The sequence below is a fragment of the Balaenoptera borealis genome (assembly GCF_965194805.1).
Source record: "Balaenoptera borealis genome assembly, chromosome: X".
Lineage (NCBI taxonomy): Eukaryota > Metazoa > Chordata > Mammalia > Artiodactyla > Balaenopteridae > Balaenoptera > Balaenoptera borealis.
The window spans coordinates 15,751,518-15,773,648 of NC_138881.1; the positions used below are offsets into that span (position 1 = coordinate 15,751,518).

A 22,131-nucleotide genomic window follows, 5' to 3' on the forward strand; every position below is an offset into this window, starting at 1 on the left:
GCAAGGCACAAAGAAAATGTACTCTTCATTCTGGACACTGAGGGATCCACTTACAAGTTGTATTACTCTAGTAAGGGAAGAATGGATATTGGGGGACATTCCTCTCTATAACTCAGGAATTTAGAGTTGAATATGAAATGAGACATACAATTTATGTTCTTTATTACAAAGCCCTCTTATTCCTCCTGTGCATTTGGGACCTCCTGTGCATTTGTTAATTGAAAAAGACAATTTGAGTGGAGAATCACTAAAAAATGATGCATATATACTTTAAACATTTTGTTTTAACTTAAAACATATCAATATACATTCACTTTCCACTCTCTTTAGAGGCAGGGTCAAGGCCTTTTGAGTATTGATCTTCTGGTTGGAGTTCTGATGGGTTTTCTTACATACATCCTACCCATAATGTATCAATGATATCCTGTGTCAGCTTCTTTAAAGTGAAGTGAAAACTTAAAAACATTGCAAAGGAATGGCAAGTAAACAGTTTATTGCAATATATTATTGTGCATGTTGGGATGGAGGAAAGCAGAAAGAGCTGAGGAAGCAGGGGCAGGACTATTTCGCTGAGAATCTTTGAGAGTAGCATAGGATAAGGGTACAAAAATGTGCACTTCAGAGATGACTGGCCTGAGTTTAAGCCAAACTCCATTATTTACCAGCTGTGTGATCCTGGCACTGTCCTTGGCTTCTCTCCATGACGATTCCTGACTCGTGGCCCTGGCAATCTTGGGAAAACATCATCCAGTTTCTTGGATCCAGATCCTTGGGCCTCCCTTTCCCCAGCACCACCCCCACCCAGCCTGGACGCATTGACCCAACCGTTTCCTAGGACACGCCCTCCCCACCTCCTTTGGACCTTCGCCCTGTCCTGGACCAGGAGTCGGCCTCAATCCCCATCAGCTTCCAAGGTCTGACCCAGGCCTCTACTACCCTGAAGCAGGCTAACCTGACACATAGCCGTGTGGCTGACAGGGTCTTGGTGCTGCGGCCGGGTGTCAAGCCTGAGCTCTGAGGTGGGAGAGCCGAGTTCAGGACATTGGACCACCAGAGACCTCCTGGCCCCACATAGTATCAATCAGCAAGAGCTCTCCCAGAGATCTCTGTCTCCACAATAAGACCCAGCTCCACTCAACGACCAGCAAGCTCCAGTGCTGGACACCCCATGCCAAACAACTAGCAAGACAGGAACACAACCCCACCCATTAGCAGAGAGGCTGCCTAAAATCATAATAAGTTCACAGACACCCCAAAACACACCACCAGGCACGGCCCTGCCCACCAGAAAGACAAGATCCAGCCTCATCCACCAGAACATAGGCACCAGTTCCCTCCATCAGGAAGCCTATACAACCCACTGAATCAACCTTACCCACTGGGGGCAGACACCGAAAACAATGGGAACTACGAACCTGCAGACGGTGAGAAGGAGACCCCAAACACAGTAAGTTAAGCAAAATTAGAAGGCAGATGAAGGAGCAAGGTAAAAACCCACCAGACCAAACAAATGAAGAGGAAATAGGCAGTCTACCTGAAAAAGAATTCAGAGTAATGATAGTAAAGGTGATCCAAAATCTGGGAAATAGAATGGAGAAAATACAAGAAACGTTTAACAAGGACCTAGAAAAACTAAAGACCAAACAAACGATGATGAACAACACAATAAATGAAATTTAAAATTCTCTAGAAGGAATCAATAGCAGAATAACTGAGGCAGAAGAACGGATAAGTGACCTGGAAGATAAAATAGTGGAAATAACTACCTCACAGCAGAATGAAGAAAAAAGAATGAAAAGAATTGGGGACAGTCTCAGAGACCTGTGGGACAACATTAAACGCACCAACATTCGAATTATAGGGGTCCCAGCAGAAGAAGAGAAAAAGAAAGGGACTGAGAAAATATTTGAAGAGATTATAGTTGAAAACGTCCCTAATATGGGAAAGGAAATAGTTAATCAAGTCCAGGAAGCACAGAGAGTCCCATACAGGATAAATCCAAGGAGAAACACGCCAAAACACATATTAATCAAACTATCAATAATTAAATACAAAGAAAAAATATTAAAAGCAGCAAGGGAAAAGCAACAAATAACATCCAAGGGAATCTCCATAAGGCTAAAAGCTGATCTTTCAGTGGAGACTGTGCAAGCCAGAAGGGAGGGGCAGGACATATTTAAAATGATGAAAGGGAAAAACCTACAACCAAGATTACTCTGCCCAGCAAGGATCTCATTCAGATTCGAGAGAGAAATTAAAACCTCTACAGACAAGCAAAAGCTGAGAGAATTCAGCACCACCAAACCAGCTTTACAACAAATGCTAAAGGAACTTCTCTAGGCAGGAAACACAAGAGAAGGAAAAGACCTACAATAACAAACCCCAAACAATTAAGAAAATGGTAATAGGAATGTACATGTCGATAATTACCTTAAGTGTAAATGGATTAAATGCTCCCACCAAAAGACATAGACTGGCTGAATGGATACAAAAACAAGACCCATATATATGCAGTCAACAAGAGACCCACTTCAGACCTAGGGACACATACAGACTGAAAGTGAGGGGATGGAAAAAGATATTCCATGCAAATGGAAATCAAAAGAAAGCTGGAGTAGCAATTCTCATATCAGAAAAAATAGATTTTAAAATAAAGACAATTACAAGAGACAAAGAAGGACACTACATAATGATCAAGGGGTCAATCCAAGAAAAAGATATAACAATTGTAAATATTTATGCACCCAACATAGGAGCACCTCAATATATAAGGCAAATGCTAACAGCCATAAAAGGGGAAATCGAAAGTAACACAGTCATAGTAGGGGACTTTAACACCCCACTTTCACCAGTGGACAGATCATCCAAAATGAAAATAAATAAGGAAACACAAGCTTTAAATGAAGTATTAAACAGGATGGACTTAATTGATACTTATAGGACATTCCATCCAAAAACAACAGAACACACATTCTTCTCAAGTGCTCATGGAACATTCTCCAGGATAGATCATATCTTGGGTCACAAATCAAACCTTGGTAAATTTAAGAAAATTAAAATCTTATCAAGTATCTTTTCCGACCACAGTGCTATGAGACTAGATACCAGTTACAGGAAAAAAACTGTAAAAAATACAAACACATGGAGGCTAAGCAATATGCTACTAAATAACAAAGAGATCACTGAAGAAATCAAAGAGGAGATCAAAAAATACCTAGAAACAAATGACAATGAAAACACGACGACCCAAAACCTGTGGGATGCAGCAAAAGCAGTTCTAAGAGGGAAGTTTATAGCAATACAAGCCTACCTCAAGAAACAAGAAAAATCTCAAATAAACAACCTAACCTTATACCTAAAGCAATCAGAGAAGGAAGAACAAAAAAACCCCAAAGTTAGCAGAAGGAAAGAAATCATAAAGATCAGATCAGAAATAAATGAAAAAGAAATGAAGGAAACGATCGCAAAGATCAATAAAACTAAAAGCTGGTTCTTTGAGAAGATAAACAACGTTGATAAACCATTAGCCGGACTCATCAAGAAAAAAAGGGAGAAGACTCAAATCAACAGAATTAGAGATGAAAAAGGAGAAGTAACAACTGACACTGCAGAAATACAAAGGATCATGAGAGATTACTACAAGCAACTATATGCCAATAAAATGGACAACCTGGGAGAAATGGACAATTTCTTAGAAAAGTACAACCTTCCGAGACTGAACCAGGAAGAAATAGAAAATATGAACAGACCAATCACAAGCACTGAAATTGAAACTGTGATTAAAAATCTTCCAACAGGGACTGAGCTGAGGGCTGGTGACGCGGAGCTACCAGATCGGTCCGAGATGGCAGAGGTGGAGGAGACACTGAAGCAAATTCAGAGCCAGAAGGGCGTGCAGGGAATCATCGTGGTGAACACAGAAGGCATTCCCATCAGGAGCACCATGGACAATCCCAACACCACACCGTACGCCAACCTCATGCACAACTTCATCTAGAAGGCCCGGAGCACCGTGCGTGAAATTGACCCCCAGAATGACCTCACCTTCCTTCGAATTTGCTCCAAGAAAAATAAAATTATGGTTGCACCAGTTAAAGACTATTTCCTGATTGTGATTGAGAACCAACCAAATAAGCCGCTCTCTTGGCTCCCTGCGTCATTCCTTAATTTAATGCCCCTCAAGAATAATAGCGTTAATCATGTCAACTGACTGGCATATGGAAGTCACCTTAGAGCCCTCTCAGACCAATCCGGCTGCAGCTCCACCTACCCCACCAAAGTCATCCCTCTGCTGGCCAGTCGCACCTGATTTTCCAGGAGGAAAATCACATCCAGGTTTATGGAGCAAGAGATTGTGAGAAACCCACACACCCTGTTTCCTTCTGACTTTGAGTTCACTTTGTTGCCCTTGGAAAAGGCTGTTTTTCTTTAACTAAAAATAACCAAAACGCTTAAAAAAAAAAATCTTCCAACAAACAAAAGCCCAGGAACAGATGGCTTCACAGGCGAATTCTATCAAACATTGAGAGAAGAGCTAACACCTAACCTTCTGAAACTCTTCCAAAATATAGCAGAGAGAGGAACACTCCCAAACTCATTCTACGAGGCCGCCATCACCCTGATAACAAAACCAGACAAAGATGTCACAAAAAAAGAAAACTACAGACCAATATCACTGATGAACATAGATGCAAAAATCCTCAACAAAATATTAGCAAACAGAATCCAACAGCACATTAAAAGGATCATACACCATGATCAAGTGGGGTTTATCCCAGGAATGCAAGGATTGTTCAATATATGAAATCAATCAATGTGATACACCATACTAACAAATTGAAGGATAAAAACCATATGATAATCTCATTAGATGCAGAAAAACCTTTCAACAAAATTCAACACTCATTTATGATAAAAAACTCTCTAGAAAGTAGGCACAGAGGGAACTTACCTCAACATAATAAAGGCCATATATGACAAACCCACAGCCAACATCGTTCTCAATGGTGAAAAACTGAAACCATTTCCTCTAAGATCAGGAACAAGACAAGGTTGCCCACTCTCACCACTATTATTCAACATAGTTTTGGAAGTTTTAGCCACAGCAATCAGAGAAGAAAAAGAAATCCAAATCGGAAAAGAAGAAGTAAAACTGTCACTGCAGATGACATGATACTATACACAGAGAATCCTAAAGATGCTACCAGAAAACTACTAGAATTAATCAATGAATTTGGTAAAGTAGCAGGATACAAAATGAATGCATAGAAATCTCTTGCATTCCTATACACTAATGTTGAAAAATCTGAAAGAGAAATTAAGGAAACACTCCCATTTACCATTGCAACAAAAAGAATAAAATACCCAGGAACAAACCTACCTAAAGAGACAGAAGACCTGTATGCAGAAAACTATAAGACACTGATGAAAGAAATTAAAGATGATACAAACATCTGGAGATCTCTCCATCCAACAGATGGAGAGATATACCATGTTCTTGGATTGTAAGAATCAACATTGTGAAAATGACTATACTACCCAATGCAATCCCTATCAAACTACCAATGGCACTTTTCACAGAACTGGAACAAAAAATTTCACAATTTTTATAGAAACACAAAAGACCCCGAATAGACAAAGCAATCTTGAGAAAGAAAAGACTATACTATAAAGCTACAGTAGGGTTTCCCTGGTGGTGCAGTGGTTAGGAATCTGCCTGCCAATGCAGGGGACACGGGTTCGAGCCCTGGTCTGGGAAGATCCCACATGCCACGGAGCAACTAAGCCCATGAGCCACAAATACTGAGCCTGTGTGTCTGGAGCCTGTGCTCTGCAATGGGAGAGGCCGTAACAGTGAGAGGCTCGTACACCCCGATGACGAGTGGCCCCCGCTCGCCACAACTGGAGAAAGCCCTCGCACAGAAACGAAGACCCAACACGCCAAAAATAAATTAATTAATTAATTAAGAAAAAAAAAAGCTACAGTAATCAAGACAGTATGGTACTGGCACAAAAACAGAAATATAGATCAATGAAACAGGATAGAAAGCCAGAGATAAACCCACGCACATATGGTCACCTTATCTTTCATAAAGGAGGCAAGAATATACAGTGGAGAAAAGACAGCTTCTTCAATAAGTGGTGCTGGGAAAACTGGACGGCTACATGTAGAAGAATGAAACTAGAACACTCCCTAACACCATACACAAAAATAAACTCAAAATGGATTAAAGACCTAAATCTAAGGCCAGACACTATAGAACTCTTAGAGGAACACATAGGCAGAACACTCTGACGTAAATCACAGCAAGATCCTTTTTGACCCACCTCCTAGAGAAATAGAAATAAAAACAAAAATAAACAAATGGGACCTAATGAAACTTAAAAGCTTTTGCACAGCAAAGGAAACCATAAACAAGATGAAAAGACAACCCTCAGAATGGGAGAAAATAGTTGCAAACGAAGCAACTGACAAAGGATTAATCTCCAAAATATACAAGCAGCTCATGCAGCTCAATATCAAAAAAACAAACAACCCAATCCAAAAATGGTCAGAAGACCTAAATAGACATTTCTCCAAAGAAGATATACAGATTGCCAACAAACACATGAAAAGCTGCTCAACATCACTAATCATTAGAGAAATGCAAATCAAAACTACAATGAGGTATCACCTCACACCGGTCAGAAAGGCCATCATCAAAAAATCTACAAAGAATAAGTGCTGGAGAGGGTGTGGAGAAAAGGGAACCCTCTTGCACTGTTGGTGGGAATGTAAATTGATGCAGCCACTATGGAGAACAGTATGGAGGTTCCTTAAAAAACTAAAAATAGAACTACCATACAACCCAGCAATCCCACTACTGGGCATATACCCTGAGAAAACCATAATTCAAAGAGTCATGGACCACAATGTTCATTGCAGCAGTATTTACAATAGCCGGGACATGGAAGCAGCCTAAGTGTCCATTGACAGATGAAGGGATAAAGAAGATGTGGTAACATATATACAATGGAATATTACTCAGCCATAAAGAGAAACGAAATTGAGTTATTTGTAGTGAGGTGGATGGACCTAGAGTCTGTCATACAGAGTGAAGTAAGTCAGAAAGAGAAAAACAAATACCGTATGCTAACACATATATATGGAATCTAAAAAAAAGAAAAAAAAGGTTCTGATGAACCAAGGGGCAGGACACGAATAAAGACACAGACGTAGAGAATGGACTTGAGGACACGGGGAGGGGGAAGGGTAAGCTGGGACGAAGTGAGAGAGTGGCATGGACATATATACACTACCAAATTAAAAATAGATAGCTAGTGGGAAGCAGCCGCATAGCACAGGGAGATCAGCTCGGTGCTTTGTGACCACCTAGAGGGGTGGGATAGGGAGGGTGGGAGGGAGACGCAAGAGGGAGGAGATATGGGGATATATGTATACGTATAGCTGATTCACTTTGTTATTATAGCAGAAACTAACACACCATTGGAAAGCAATTATACTCCAATAAAGATGTTAAAAAACAAAAAAACATTGCAAAGTAGTTTCAGTGAAGAATCCGTACCACACCACCGTCCCTTGCCAGTGTTTTATAATTGTTGCACTCACAATCGATTAGATAGCATTATGAGTGGTAGCTTTCCTGTATTACGTCTTTTCAAAGTATTAAACTTCGTTTTCTTGTAAACAGCAAACCTCTTTTTTAAAAACATTATTTCATTGGTTTATATGATATTGAATTATATTAAAATAACAAGTGCATCTGTTATAAATACATATGGGAGTATTATAAACAACTGATTGTTTATATGAATACAACTTGACTGGTGGGAACCACATTGTAAAGTTGTAGTAGAGCAGCAACTTTTTGGTCTTAGGACTCCATTTACAGTCTTAACATTATTGGGAACCCTAAGAGCTTTGTATTTATGTGAGTTTTATCTATTAATATTTATCATATTAGAAGTCAAAACTGAGCAATATAAAAATATTTATTAATTCATTTAAAAATAATAATAGACCCATTACATGTTAACATAAATGCCTGTGTATCAGTCATTCTTTCAAGTAAAAATGGTGTACCTGAAGAAAAATGACTAGTTCAGTTTATAACTCTGTTACCCAAGTGCTTTTCCCCATGACAGCTATCGTATTTTGATATGCAGCAGAAGTGCTTTATGTGTATTCCTCATTTTATCATGTAGATTCCTAAAAAGACATGTACTCAAGAACTGAAATTTAATAAAAGTAATAATTTTTACTGCTTCATTAAAGACATCCTTTACTAAAATTGGCCTTTTTCTTTTTTTTTTTTTTTTTTTAACTGTAACGTGGTGGCATTGAAAAATCCAATGCCTTGATTCATGCTAAGGTGCCACCAGTTTACCCATCATTGCTTTGTGCCATCAGTGTAAATACCAACACAGTGAAAAAGGCAAATTACTGAGTGCTGTCATGACTATAGTTTTGATTTCATGGGTCCTCTGAGACCCCCCTCCTCCGAGATCCACAGATCACACTTTGAGAACTGCTGTCCTAGATGGTCATCTACAAACAATAAGCTCTAATCATGCTGTAGACCTTAGTCTTATGCTTTACAGAGGGAATGGAGAATATTTAGTTAATCTGGAAATTCAGCAGAAATTGGTTAAGTGGAATTTCTACTTAAAAAATGTGCATGAGTTTTAGAATGGTCTCTGACTCCAGACTAAGATTTTTGAATATCGGTTTGTTTGGAGTCTGTGAATTTTTATTTCAACAGTATTTTGTAGCCTGTTTAAATATTTGTTCTGATTATATTGATCACTGCTAACCTTAGGGATCATTTAAGAATATTTTCCAGGTCTCTCAGAAATATTTCAAGGCTTGATTTTATTTCAAAGTTCTATTGGAGATGTACAGTGCACTATGTTAAAATGACTGTTTCCCCTCTCTTCTATACATTACAGTGTCTTTTCTCTACTTTATGTTGTTTTTCCCTCGAAATTAGGCTAAAATGATGCCTGATAGGTTTTAGGGAAAGTGAAAAGTGCACAGGGTTATTATTTGAGATAGCATTGGGGAGTAGTAAAAATGGAATTTCTCTTAAAAGAGAACCTTGATTTAATACAATATGCTGCTTCACGAGAAAGCTCGTAGATGGAAAGCAAAACAATTTTAAAAATATGCATGCTGTGTATTAGATGAATTATCGTCCAAGGTGCTTTTTAAAATTGTTAATACATGATTTATGTGCCACCTAATTTTGGAGATCAATGGCTCTCTATTTAATTTTTAGAATATGCTTGAATTGCTGGAAGAAATGCCAAATGGAGTTCCACCTGAAAAAGTAAAAAGTTATATCTATCAGCTAATCAAAGCTATTCACTGGTGCCATAAGAATGATATTGTTCATCGAGGTAAGTATGGAATTTTTGAAATGGAAAATATTAAAATATCAAAGTTAACAAAATATTTCACACAGGCACTGACATTCCATTTAAATTAAATACATTTTGAAAGTATAGGATATGAAACATTGTTTGGGCTCCAAGTCTCCTTTTGTACCACCAAAAGGATGGACTGCACATTTATTTGGATATTATGGTGAGATCTCTGTGTTCGTAAAACCAGATCCGCTTTCAACAGCAGAAGCACCTAGTGATAAAACGAACTCAACAAATGCAAACTTTGAAGCTTACTTGCGGGGGGGAACTACCCTCTCCATTGCCTTTTGGTCCTGCAGGTAGACCAGGTAATGTGAAACAAGCCAGAATCAGGCTTTAGAGGTGGTGCTAAGTCACTGGCCCCCATTGACAGTCACTTCTCGTTTCCTCTTAGACCAAGATCTCTAGTATGTACCTTTACCTCCTGATTTTCCCTACCTGTTCATGAAAAGTGCCCATTGTTTGCAGGTTGTAGGCATGATCAACCTTGCATAAAGGCCATGATTATACTTCCATAAACTGTTCTATTTTGTCCTTTATTGCCATGAAGTGCGTGGTTTATAGCAGTAAAAGGGAAATTACTTGCTCAGCAAGATCTTTAATCTATACCATTTATCTTTTCCTGGTAATCTCTTGCATTCAAGGGACACAAATTGATACAATAATGAAGCTAAAAGATGTTTGTCAGAAAATGTTGCAGTATCCACTTCTTATCTTTGAATTATCAGACAAATGAATACTACATTTTAATTTATCTAAACAGGCACACAAGGATATCACTTTAAAAATAGCCTCACTTTAAGAATAGCTTAAAGGTCATGTGAAGAATGTCAACTCCTATTATTTCTGGAAAGAGACAGTTTGTATTTCTCTTGCATTTGACTTTCATAGCAGTTACATTATGAAGGTTGTTGGCAGCATGGAGAGATGTCTTGGTCACCTGGACATCTAGTGTCTAGGGTAATGATTCTAATAACAGTCTCTACTACAGTTTGAGGCTATTAAGAAACCGATTTAGCTGCATTTCCATAGTGATACTGTGATTTGGTTAAGTGTATAGTGAATTAATGGTTGTGAATTAATTCAGAAACCATGATTCTGAAATCTACAGATCTCACTCCTACCTCTTCCCTTTCTCCATTTTCACTTCTACCATATAATATAGATGATGGGTACTCTAAAAATAGAATTGTGAGATGCCTCCAAAGGGAGGGAATTAAACTGCATTTTCTATGTATTTCTACTCCTTAACTCCCACCACATCTTCAAAAGATCCATGGAAAAAATGAGAAATCTTATCTTGACTCATCCATCATAGCTTCAGCACTAGACATTTATGATAGTGAACCACATCATAGAAAACCTAAAGAGATATATAAATATAGAAATTATACAGAAAATCATAACGAACAATGTATCTTATTTGTATTTTTTTCTCCAGTAAATATAATGCTACCTACTTACTCTCATATGTGTTTTTAAAGTATCTTCTGGGTGTAAACATTTTATAGTCTATCTCCAAAAATTTGTATTATTAGTATTTTATAAAGTAAAAATAGTTCCTTAAAATGTGGTAGCCTAGATTTAATCATTCTTGAATTCCTTTCAGAGATCCAATTAATGCCTTTAAGATTTAAGGGGAAAAATATTTTTGAAATGGTGGTCTGCATGTTTTTCAAAAAGAAATTAATTGGAACTTTTGTGTACCAGCATAAAATGTGTTACTCTGCTTTTCACTGCCACAGTTTTCTATTCATATTACTCTGGATATTTCTAATTAGGTGCCATTACAGTGCTCTAACAGTGTCAGTCAGCAGTACATGGAACATTTTTTAATAATTGTTTTTTAATCTTGATACTCCAGATATAAAACCAGAAAATCTCTTAATCAGCCACAATGATGTTTTGAAACTGTGTGACTTTGGTAAGTTAAAAAGAAATTGAGCCCTGTAAGTACAGAATTAATTTAATATAACACTTAGGTAGCTTTTACAGGTGTATTAAAAGTATTTTTTATCTTTTGACTTAAATTAGCAAATGAACATTCTATTGGGTTGTATATTAAAAAGATTTTGGGAAGAGTTCTACTCTCTCTTTGCATAGTTTTGTCTACTATTTTAAAAAATTCATCGTGCAGTATTTGTTTAATGAGAATTCAAAGCAAATACATGCATGTGCCTATATTCATAAGCCCAGTACTTAATGACCTCAGAGAAAGAATTTTCCAGAAAATACCACTATGGCCTTCTGGCTTGAGTAGGATAAAAAAATTTTTAATATTTTAAATATTGATAGAAATTGTTTCAGGCATAATCATAAACACTGAAAATATAACTATGTAAATACATATGTATTGTATATATGCAATAGTTATATATCTGTAAGGTTAAAAGACATTTTTAGAATGATTCCATTTATTCCCTTTAAATGTTCAATGGGGGACTTCCCTGGTGGTCCAGTGGTTAAGAATCCTTCCAATGCAGGGGATGCAGGTTCGATTCCTGGTCAGGGAACTAAGATGCCACATGCCATGGGGCAACTAAGCCCACGCACCACAGCTACTGCGCTCACGTGCCTCAAATAGAGAGCCCGCGTGCCGCAAACTACAGAGCCCACACACTCTGGAGCCCGCACGCTGCAACTAGAGAAGAGAAAACCTACACGCCACAACTAGAGAGGAGCCCACGTGCCGCAACAAAGAGCCTGCGTGCTGCAACGAAGAGCCTGCGTGCTGCAACTAAGACCCGATGCAGCCAAAAAAATAAAAATAAATTAATTAAAAAAAAATACTGCAAAGAAGAGCCCTGCTGTACCTAAACATCTTAACAAGTACTTAGGAGCTGAAATTTGTCAAGCAAGTTATAAATAAAAAAGATGCATATAGAATGGTTAATAATTGGAAAAAAGTATCCTTCGTCTAGCATCATTTCTTAAAGAAAAGACAGCTTTAAACGGTCAGGAAGTTCCACATGACGGCTCCACATGTGGCGTTCTGTGCCCTGCACATCCCCACCAAGAACCTCCTGATTGTTTTCCCTCCCAGAGTGTGTAGCTGCTTTGTCTGGCTTGAAGAATCCCACTAAAAAATATGAATATTTCTTCCAAATATGTCTTATAAAGAAGTGTTGATTAACTGAAGTTAGGGGGTTTGTCTTTGCTGTGGTTATTTTTATTTTTTTACTGTTCCACTTTAAGAAACACTATTTTCTATTTATTGAAACTGACATACACCTTAACTTTTACCTTTAATTTTAATATTCTGGTTCTCTGTAACTATTTACAGTGAACCTATATTGCTTTTGGTGAGTTAGATGGGTAATTAACCTACCTGCCAGTTTATTTTGTGGCCCCAAAACCTCTTGAAAAGGTTGTTACTTGGGGGGTCGGGTAGCAATAGAGTCTGTAAGGTAATTAAGATATCGCTAATATGCTTCTCAGTCACATTAGGAGATAAAAATCATTTTAGCCTGCTTTGTTTCCATCATTGCCAAACCCTACCGTTAGTTGTTTACATAATGGCTGGAGCTGATCAGCACCAATAGATATACAAATACTATCTAAGGTCCCACATAGCAGAATTAATGACTATCTGCAACATGCTAATTTAGCTTTGACTTCTGGCTCTTGTGGAGTCTTCATTTTGTTTCTAAGATTTACACTTATTGGAAAAGCTCTGAATGCTTATAAAAGCATGCAATGACTTTGAAAACAGATTTCTTTATCAGAGAGGAGAGACTGGCTTTGTAGTGAATACATTGTATATTTTAATTGATGAATGAACAATGGACTAACTTTTTTTTTTTTTTTAATTTATTTATTTTTGGCTGTGTTGGGTCTTCGTTTCTGTGCAAGGGCTTTCTCCAGCTGTGGCGAGCGGGGGCCACTCTTCATCGCGGTGCGCGGGCCTCTCACTATCGCGGCCTCTCCCGTTGCGGAGCACAGGCTCCAGACACGCAGGCTCAGTAATTGTGGCTCACGGGCTTAGCTGCTCCGCGGCATGTGGGATCTTCCCAGACCAGGGCTCAAACCCGTGTCCCCTACACTGGCAGGCAGATTCTTAACCACTGCGCCACCAGGGAAGCCCTGGACTAACTTTTTTAAATGACAAGGACACTGTTAATAAACAGCCCATTCAATAACAATCATTATATTCTTTTGATGTTCCTTTAAGGTATTAATAGCACTGAAATATTTTGTCAACATGAAATTAATTCTTTTTCAAAATTACACCTTTGGGCTTTGCTATCTTTCAGGTTTTGCTCGGAATCTATCAGAAGGCAATAATGCTAATTATACAGAATATGTGGCCACCAGGTGGTATCGGTCCCCAGAACTCTTACTTGGGTGAGTTACCTTCCCAGAATAGAATGACATCTACATATTTGCTGATCCTCTATTGTTAACTTTGGGATTATCTGTGGAAGATAAGAACTTGAGTTAATTAGATGCCAGTTACCTATTGCAGTATAGCAAACCACCTAAAAACTTAATGACATAAAGCAAGCACCATTTTATTTGCTCACAATTCTGGGTGCCATCGGGTTGGGGGAGTCAGCTATTTGAGTTCAACTGGATGATTCTTCTGCTGGTCTCAACTGGAGTTGCTCATGTAGCTACAGTCAGCAGGTCATCTGGAGGCTGGTTGGTTTAGGGCCTCAGCTGGGACAAACTATCTCTGTTCCATGGGGACTCATCCTCCAGTGGGTTAGTCCAAGTTTCTTCATATAATAACAGAAGAATTCCCTGAGCAGAGGGCAAGCCCAAAAGCAAAGGTGGTTTTCAAGCCTCTTTGCATGACTTTTGCCTCATTGGCCAAAGCACGTTACTTGTCTAAGCCCTGATTCAAGGGATGGAGGAATAAACTTCGCCTCTTGATGGGAGGAGTGGCAGAGTCACATTACAAAGTGGCAGGTGTATGGAAATGGGGGGGGAATTATTGCTGCCATCTTTGTTAATAATCTTCCACATTAAGAATGTGGATATCCACAGAGTTTGACATTCCGGCTTATCTGTTTGTTCATGTATTCATTCGTTCATTCAGCAGATACTTATGAAGTATCTCTTATGCCTAGCCACTTTTCTGTAAATATTGAACCAACTGCTATTTTCCTTCCGAACATTGTAAATCCTGTTTGATGATAAATGGCTTTCCAAACTAGTACATTGATGATTTTCTCAGCAACACTGCCATATCCATCCACTTTGTGCCACCCTTCCACTTTCAGTGGTATTTCATTCACCTGTCAACACCAGAAAAGCATTTTCTGATAAGATACTTCTTCCTCTTAATATGTTTTAACTTTAGAACCTAAGAAAGGACCTGTAGTCTTGATCTCCATCACACAGTTTCACTAATAATTCTCTACCTATCGTAGTTGTATTATTTCCTTATTTTTCCTAGATCGTATTTCCTTCTTTGGGACCATCAAAGAATTGAGGTAGAAGGCACACTCTACAAATAAAATTAGATATGGTGGTAATGATGACCAGTGCACAAATTATTATAGGTTTCATCTCTTTTCTTTAGTGTGCCGTACATGTATCTAGGGGACATGAGAAATTTAATTTTTAAAAGATATTTTTTACAACATTGTAAACTATACTTCAATTTAAAAAAATTTTAATAAATAAAGGTACTTTTTATATAATAGAAATATAAATTTCTGTATTTCTTCTGAAGATCATGATGACTATATGTTTAAGCTACTCACTGAGGGTTTATTTTATTTTATTTATTTTTTACACAGCAGGTTCTTATTAGTTATCTATTTTATACATATTAGGGTATATATGTCAATCCCAATCTCCCAGTTCATCCCACCACCACCACCACTACCACCCCCCCACTGAGGGTTTATTTTTATTTTTATTTTTTTTACACTTGTGGTCAATTGATTTTCTTTATTTTTTTTATTATTTAAAAAAAATTTTTTTATTGGGGTATAATTGTTTTACAATGTTGTGTTAGTTTCTACTGTACAGTGAAGTGGAGTTCCCTGTACTATGCAGCAGGTTCTCATTGAGGGTTTATTTTGAAGTTAACAATTGATTTCCCAGTGTCTACCAACCATTTGGTGTTAATTCTTGTTTCATTGCTGACCTAGAGCCTATAAGAATTATTGGTGTCAGTTATTGAAAGCTTTACCATTTTTTTTGAAATCAAAAGCTTGTGCTTCATCCTGTGAAATAAATGGTGGCTAGTCACTTTATTATCCCTCCTTGTGTGGATAGATTTTAGAATTTCTGTGCTCATTTTTCAACTTGGATTTAGGATTGATTTTCTTTTGTGTTGTCTATGTTTCTTCTGTGTACCTCTGTCTGGACTCACTCTAATGTGTAGTCCATTCATCTGTCCCTTCTTTTGGGAGGGATTGGGAGTTTGAAATTCCTGGACAGGATTTGCCAAAGAAGAAATGAGTACGAAGTAAATCATTCTTAGAACCCCATCTGAGGATTCAAGTATGGTAGAGGGACTCATTATAATATGGTTTTGTCTATAAGATGTCCCTGAGGAGTTCATTCTGAGGACAGCCTTATTATGAAACTTCAGAGAGTATTTGCTGCCTAATAATACCTCCTGGGAAACTGAGCTATGTTTATAGCTCATAAACTGAGTTAGGTTTAGAGCTATATGGGAGCTACCAAAAGTAGGTGGGGACTCCAACTAATTTGAGCCAAATTGAATATTACTAATTAAATGATTGTCAAGTACTGGTTGAAGAACCATATTATTTGTATAAAAATCCCATTGAAATCAGTTGATATTTGGTTAACATGAAGAATTTACAGATTTTTGTACATTCTCAAGACTTTGTCCTTGACATTCAAAGTAGTTACAGCTGCATAAATTATTCAAATTAGTTGACAGAAGAAAAATAGCTTATGGTGGGTATGTAAAGATTTTCCATAGTTTTCTCCATCTAGCGCAAGTTTTGTCTTTCTCATACTTGTATGAAAGAAAGATCAGTATCCTTCCCTTCCCAGCAAGCTACCAAAAAAATCTAAATGAAGTTTCCTAGTATGGTTCTTGGGTTTTTATGGGAGGAAATGAGATAAATAAAATATTGACTTATTGTTACAATGATTTATTATCCTAGAAACATATTCTGTATTATGTTAAAAGTGCTTTAGAGTATTTGTTAAAAGTTTTATATTACTACTATAGCACTATGGCATTCTAGAATTTTAATTCCTTTTTTTTCCAGATATTTTATTTTGGCTTTCCCTTCTTAAAACTTAGATAATTTATGTTTGAAACTAAAAAATATGATTTCTTAATCTGCCTTATGTAATTTGACTTAAGGCTATAGATATTGCGGTATACATGTAAAGATTTTTTGGGGATACGTAGATTTTCATGTATAGCTGATTAGCAACAGTAGTACTCCAAAAGCCCTCTGGTAAACTCAGACCTTGGAAGATAGCTATAAATCCCTAAAGAAGTGGAAAAAATGCTTTGAGGGAAATGCCTGTCATAAAGCCCCGTAAACAAAGGGTATAAATAGATTGAAGTAAATAATCCAATAGCGTTTAGCACAATCTTAGCTGTTTTGACTCTGTGCAATCAGAGGTTAAATAATATTAAGTGTTTGTTGTTTAAGAAGACACATAAGTCAGTGGTACATTTTAATAGGCTGAACTCAAAAAATGGATCTGTATAACTTGTTGACATTTAGAGAGCTAAAGGATAATTACCTAGAAAATACATTTCTTGGGAGCATTTCATTCTCCAAGTGAGTGGTAACTCATCAGACATGTGTGCTGTATTTAGGGTTTATTAATCCATTCATATTCAAAATATATCTGGATGTGAATAGATTTCAAATCAGTGTATACTAACTAATTTTTATTAAACTGATGGCTTTATTAGCATAGATTTATTCACTTGTGTTCTGAAGTTTTACTTTGATATCCGTAATTCCTTTTTTTCAGCCTCACTTTTGTCCATGTGGTATTGTTTAATTCCTTAAATACCCAAATATGCTTTAAATCATGAATCTGTTCAAAATAATTTGGAAATTATTAAAACTTATTTCTTCAGTTGCCAAGATAATCTCTCCCTTTGCTTTTCAGAGCTCCCTATGGCAAGTCTGTAGATATGTGGTCGGTGGGCTGTATTCTTGGGGAGCTTAGTGATGGACAGCCTTTATTTCCTGGAGAAAGCGAAATTGACCAACTTTTTACTATTCAGAAGGTGCTAGGACCACTTCCACCTGAGCAAATGAAGCTCTTCTACAGTAATCCTCGCTTCCACGGGCTCCGGGTAAGAGGCTTTGCTAAAACCCCAAATGGAATCAGTACGTACACTAGTATTTAAATCATTGTTCATTGCACAGTGGAATGCTAAGCTATCCATCGAATACTATTGCCTTTCCCATTACAGTGTTTATAATCCCCATTATAATATTTTATTTTTGAATTTTACATAGTATTTGTGAATTTTAAAAAGTCTAAATTCGAAAGTGGGAGCTGCTAATATTTTCCTAATTTGTAAGTTCCAGTTTTTCAAAATCTTTTTTAGTGTATGCATTATTCTAAACTTTGGTTATCTCAGAATGTTTCTTTATGCAAAATATTAAGCATCCCCAAAAGATAGAAAAATGCATAAATGGCTATTGCTTATTTGAGCAAACATATTTGTAGTGATTTGAGGAAGATGATGAATACTCACATTCTGCATATTTAAAGGTGCTGTTCTAGTGGGTATTTCCTGTTTAGTGAAACATCAATTCTTCTTTTCAAACTAGTGTATTGTCTCGGGCAGCCTTTTCTAGACTTGCTAACTTTGTGCAAAACTTGATTTCAGAAAATATGCTAAAAAGAGTCTTAAAGTATAAACTTTCCCCAAATGAGGGACAGCCAAGTCGCAGGAGGCATCTTACTGGAGTGGCCAGTTACAAGCTGCTTCTCTGTTCCATCCACCCCCAAAGCAACTTTTTTAGTTTTCAACTACCCTGTTTGGGCCAACATGCCAGTTGGTGGCCCTTGTGGGAACTATAAAATAAGCTCACCACCACTTCTTTTCTTTCTCTTAAATGCATAATTCTCAAACCATGTTTTCTTGACATTTGCAAAGCACTTTGTTTTTTTCCTTTGACTTTCTGGCCTCAGTTTATTTCACTTTGAAGAGTACCCCTCCTCACACATGAATGCCCAGCACAGTATCCCTCCTGCTAGGCTCAATGAGTGTGGAAGAAAGAAAGGAACAGAAATGCAAACATTTCTCTTCCATCCCCTTCCTGCTTTCTCTCTCTTCCAAATCTTTCTGAGTTACCTCAGGCAAGTTTCTTTTTTTCTCCTTTTATTTTTGCTTGTGTAAGCTGAAAAATAGCCAAATTATGACCATTAATTAGGGTGCAAATAGTTCAACAGTTATTGAGCATTTGTCCTACTAGATGCTGAAAATATGATAATAAGTAGGACTTGCCCTCAGTCCAGAAGAAAGGAAAATCTATTCTAGTCAGAAATAAAGCGAGTCATAACTAATGAATTCCTGTCTCACTGAGAATGCATCCAAACTCCTTCCCATCAGACCTTGCCTTTTCTGGGCCCTTCTAGCTCCCTGACTTCAGCTCATACCCCTTTCCATTCCCATCCCTTTCCAGACTTTCATCACACTTACCTTTCTTTTTCTTTAACTTCCATAAACATTCCCAGGTGTTCCAGCTTCATGAAATTGGGACTTGTGACTCCTTTTCCCAGGAAGGCACTTCCCTTGCGTGGCCCCTTCTCATTTTATAAATCTCAGCTCCAAGAATGCCCCCTGTCTCTGACCCCCCAACATACTTCCCCCACCTCCTTCTTGGTCTCTCCCATAGCACCCTTCTTTTTCCATCATAGCACTTATCACAGTATGTAATTATTTTGTTTATTTTTTAATTATTAATGTTAGAAATCATCTGTTTTATTGCTGTATTTCCAGCATCTAGCTTAGCCCAGCACATGTAGTAGGGACTCGATGAATATTTGAATGCTCTCTTGAACCAATCTGCATTATCAGCAGTCAAGCTCAATTATGTTTCCCTTCTCTCCATCTCTAATGCTTCTTTCACTCTTACCACCTTTTACCTGAACAACCACTCCCAAACTGATTTCTCCAAGTTTCTCTCTTCACTACAGTCTTCACATTGCTTTTAGAATGATCTTCCTGCAAACTGCCCATTTAATTCTGTCGTCTTTGTGCTGAAAACCTCTACAAGATTGCTTATTAAATTTAAACTCCTTAGGATAGCATTAAAAACCCCTTGCTCCTAGCCCTCCAGCCTTGTCTCCCACCTTTTCCAACCCCCTGCCCCCTGCTCTGCAGCCACATTGAACTTGTCACCATTTCCTTGTTTCTGCAGTGCTATGTTTTCATTTCTATAATTCTCCCAATACTTACCCCACTTCCTGGAAAGCTCTCCATCCTCCCTCCCCCCAGACTCAGGTCAAGTGTCCTTCCATGAAGTCCTTCTAGACTTCTCCAGGGGGAATGGGTGCCTCCCCCTTCTGTGCTCCTGAAGCACTCTGGTCATAGCTCTTGTAACACACATGGCAGTCTCTTTTAAATAGCTGTTTGACACAACACTGTAAATTAACTATACTTCAATTTTTTAAAAATTGTAATAAAAAATTTTTTTTAAAAAAAGCTTTTTGAAAAATGTATCCTCACTGGACTAATGAATTCTTTAAAGAAATGAGCTATCATGGCCACCGTTATATTCACAACACACCTAGAGTTGCTCTTACTAGGTTGAATAGTATTAAATGATTGAATATTTGACCTGGAGCATCAAGCTTGGTCTTCTGGCTGCCTTATTCTTTGCCTGGTTAAAGAGGCTCTAAGCTGGATTCTCTGAAGAGAGTGTAAACAGATCTGCCATGGTACCTGGCTTTAATAACTTGTAAACTAGCTGAAGAATTAAGACTTTTGTGCATGAAATAATTAGAAAACAATACAATTTATAATAAAGCGTGGTATATAATGAAGTACTACATTCTTTACTACATTGTACTGTTTTCTAATACATCTAAATATAGTTGAGACCTTGAGAATGTTAAACATTCTAGAAAGTTGGCTAGATTCACTAGGAATGATTTATAGAGGATTTGCAGTTTGAAATGGATATTGAAGAATGAGTAGCATTTGGATTAGATAGGCCAAACAAAGGAGATCTTTCACTCCTTTGTCTATGGTCCTGTTTGTTTACAGACCTCCTCACTAAATAGTATTATCGGTAAAATGCTAGACAGTACATGACAGTGCTGCTTGTAAATATCCTTTGGAGAAATTGCTGCTTCCCTGACACTTTGATTTTTATAAACCGTAATGTTTTTACATTTTAGTCTGAAAGTGTTTGTGGTGTTTTAACTAAATTAGTTTAACCTTTTTGGAGGTTTAACCACATCTTTTGAGGGAAGAGTCTTCCTTTATCATTTACTTGAGAATGTCTGAGACATTCTCAGCTAAGCGTACAGGGTGTGTGAACTGCAACTGCCTTGAAACATGGACTTACCAGTAACCAGTCCAGTGTGATTTGTATTTTGATTCAGTTGTGTAGAGATTGGAAAATCAACAAGATGTTGCTCTAACAGTATGTATTATTTTGAAAAAAATAACAATTGCCATCCCATAATATAGGGCCTAGACTTTGAAGTTAGGCTGCTGAGGTTCAAAGCCTGACTCCATATTTACTACTTGAATGACCTACGGCAAGTTCCTTGTGCCTCTTTTTCTTCATGTGTAAAATGGTGATAACAGAAGTACCACCTGATGGGGTTGTTGTGAAGATTAAACGTTATAATATATGTAAAATGCCCAGACCAGTGCCTGACACATAGTAAGTGCTCAGTAAAGAGGCACTCTCATTGTATCGTATTGGCCAAGTGATCAAGAAAGAAAGGAAAGAAAAAACAAACTACTGATTGAGGTATACTTTAAACTTCTATGCTTGAGTTTTGGTTATTTGTTGAATTACCTAATATGAGAATGGTGTCTTTCTTTCCAAAAAACATAAATTAATTTTTTAAAGTTAGGAGTTTGTGTGGTCATTTAAAAATCATATTTCTAATACCTTTTGACCTTGGGCATTAATTTTCTTATTGATGAAATGTTACTTCTGGAAAAAAAGGAGGGTGTATTTGGTAGCATAAGATAGACCTCATAAGCAAGATATTAATTAAAATCTACTGGTATAGAGTCTTTTATCACAGCATGACAGGTGTCTCTCTCTTTGATGTTTAATGCTCCAGTAACATCCAGAGGAACCTCTGTACCTCCTTTAGGAAAGGTGCCCATGTTTAGAAAAAATGTGGGTTTGGATCACAGACCTGGGTGCAAATACAAGTTCTGCTTTTTAATTATGTAACCTGCCTTGAACCATTTATTTGAATTTTCTGATCGTCACCTTCTTCATCTCTGAAATAAGAAGAATAACAATTGTTAAAATGTCTCACAGAGCATTACTTCCCTCAGAAACCAGTTTTAGGTTATTGCCTGTGTGTCTGTGTTAAATTCATGTTATTCCCTCTACGTCCTCTATCTAGAAGGTGCTGTCCTACTTTTCTCTATCCTCACATTTTTTCTTATCTTTCAAAAGCTAGTTCAGATATTATCTATGTATGATTCTTTCTTCTACAGCTGCAAACCACCTTGGCCTCTCCTTTCTCTTAGCTTCAACTAGAATTTATGGCCACACAGTTTCGTACTGATTGCTTTCACAATCA

General features: G+C 37.4%; 1 protein-coding gene across 4 annotated transcripts in view; it reads left to right on the top strand.

Moving 5' to 3' along the window:
• Window positions 1-22,131, top strand: part of CDKL5 (cyclin dependent kinase like 5) — a 188,907-nt gene that overhangs the window by 129,445 nt on the left and 37,331 nt on the right. For all 4 annotated transcript variants that reach the window (XM_082375527.1, XM_082375528.1, XM_082375529.1 and 1 more), the window contains 4 exons: window positions 9,279-9,399; window positions 11,291-11,350; window positions 13,680-13,770; window positions 17,500-17,689. In XM_082375527.1, the coding sequence (XP_082231653.1) occupies window positions 9,279-9,399; window positions 11,291-11,350; window positions 13,680-13,770; window positions 17,500-17,689 (462 nt within the window). The remainder of the gene's footprint in view (window positions 1-9,278; window positions 9,400-11,290; window positions 11,351-13,679; window positions 13,771-17,499; window positions 17,690-22,131) is intronic.